The sequence below is a fragment of the Galeopterus variegatus genome, unplaced genomic scaffold, assembly GCF_000696425.1.
Source record: "Galeopterus variegatus unplaced genomic scaffold, G_variegatus-3.0.2 Scaffold10481, whole genome shotgun sequence".
NCBI classification, from domain to species: domain Eukaryota; kingdom Metazoa; phylum Chordata; class Mammalia; order Dermoptera; family Cynocephalidae; genus Galeopterus; species Galeopterus variegatus.
In genome coordinates, this window is record NW_007736592.1 from 20,639 (window position 1) to 22,077 (window position 1,439).

Genomic DNA, 1,439 nt, shown 5'->3' on the forward strand with positions numbered 1-1,439 from the left:
AGGCAAAATACCCACAATAGAGTGTGCCTCAGGAGTTGACATTCTGGAGCTCTTTGGGGACCCACTGTGAAAGTCAGAGTTGGAGAATATAGCTGACGCAAACAGCTGACGTGGAGATTCCTCATGAGCCAATGCTATAAGAGCGGTTGCCTCTCATAATCTGAAGGAGTGATAAGCATGAGTGCCAAGCAAGGACCAATGGGAGATGCATGTGATAAAGATTTGATGGTCGTCTCTCTGCGGCTCTTTCCAGCTTTTACATGTGATCCTNCAGAGACACTCACAGGAGCCAGGGAAAAGCTGGGCCATGAAAGAGGGCCGTTCTTTTCCCTCTCTCCTCTTGTCAGTCACCCAGATTAAAGTATGAAAGAAAAAAGAAAGTACGGGTGGGCCATATTGTCACCTACCTACTATTAGTGTGTCTACTTCATAGGGGCAAAATTCCATGATCTAAATAAAGATGCATGTCTCTATTTTAAACTCATGGAATTGGCAAATTAGTGGCACCAGTGAGTTTCACAGAATCTAAAGCCCCCATTTTGAGGAATGCTAGGCTGGAGCAAATAAAATAGGATGGTGACACCTAGAGGTGAAGTGTGACATTGCAGCCTAGCTCTATTAGCTACTACAGTCAAACCAGAGAGACTAAAAAGATGGAATTTCTTTCTGAATTAACTTCAAATCAGTGTTACATCCATCAGTAAGGACTACAAGTCCAAGTAATCTTTTAAGATATAGAAGAAAATCCAGCCCACAAAAACATATCACAGTTCACAGGTGAGGAAACAAACAGGAGGTGATTTTCTCAAGCTCACAAAAAGGTAGTAACAAAACTGGGTATAGACGCTAAATCTTTGATTCTCAATCCAATTCTATTTCCATTAGACTACAACAAGAGGAAATCTGGACAATAGTAAGAACAGTACCCAGAGGAAAGACGGACCTGAACATGTCTCCTGGCTGCCTCCACATCCTCCTGGTTGGAGGGGTTTCTAGGCTCAGCCCATTCACTGTTGATGGTGATGGAAATGATGCCACCTTGACTGTCACGGTACACATCATCGTACAGATGCCAGACCTCAGCATGAGCCTTTAGGAGGTTGTGACCAACGATGTAGGGGGCAGTGCCAGGCCTAAAGGAGATTCCTGGAAACAGACACACGGATTTCAACAGAGAATGAATATGGCCGAGAGTGTTACTCCCTGCCTACAGCTGACCCCTCTGTCTCTGGGAGAAAGTGCAGACTTGGGCATTAGGAAGACTGGAATTCAAATCCTGGCTGTAGCTCTGAGTTGTCGGTCATGTAACACTGGGTGAGTAATTCAGCCTTTCAATTTCTTCCTCGGTAAAATGTGCAGCAGAGAGTACTTGTGAGAAAGAAATGAAACAGTGTATGTGAAGCACCCAGCAGCACTGTTCTGGCAGAGAAAAGGCACTC

The 1,439-nt window shown here is 44.6% G+C and overlaps 1 protein-coding gene across 1 annotated transcript in view; it reads right to left on the reverse strand.

Annotated features, from left to right (window-relative positions):
* The window catches only part of LCT (lactase), a gene marked incomplete at its 5' end in the record, with an annotated part of 37,423 nt that overhangs the window by 11,898 nt on the left and 24,086 nt on the right, over nucleotides 1-1,439 (reverse strand). Inside the window, 2 exons of the mRNA XM_008594262.1 lie at nucleotides 217-233; nucleotides 922-1,146. Coding sequence (XP_008592484.1) covers nucleotides 217-233; nucleotides 922-1,146 — 242 coding nt within the window. The remainder of the gene's footprint in view (nucleotides 1-216; nucleotides 234-921; nucleotides 1,147-1,439) is intronic.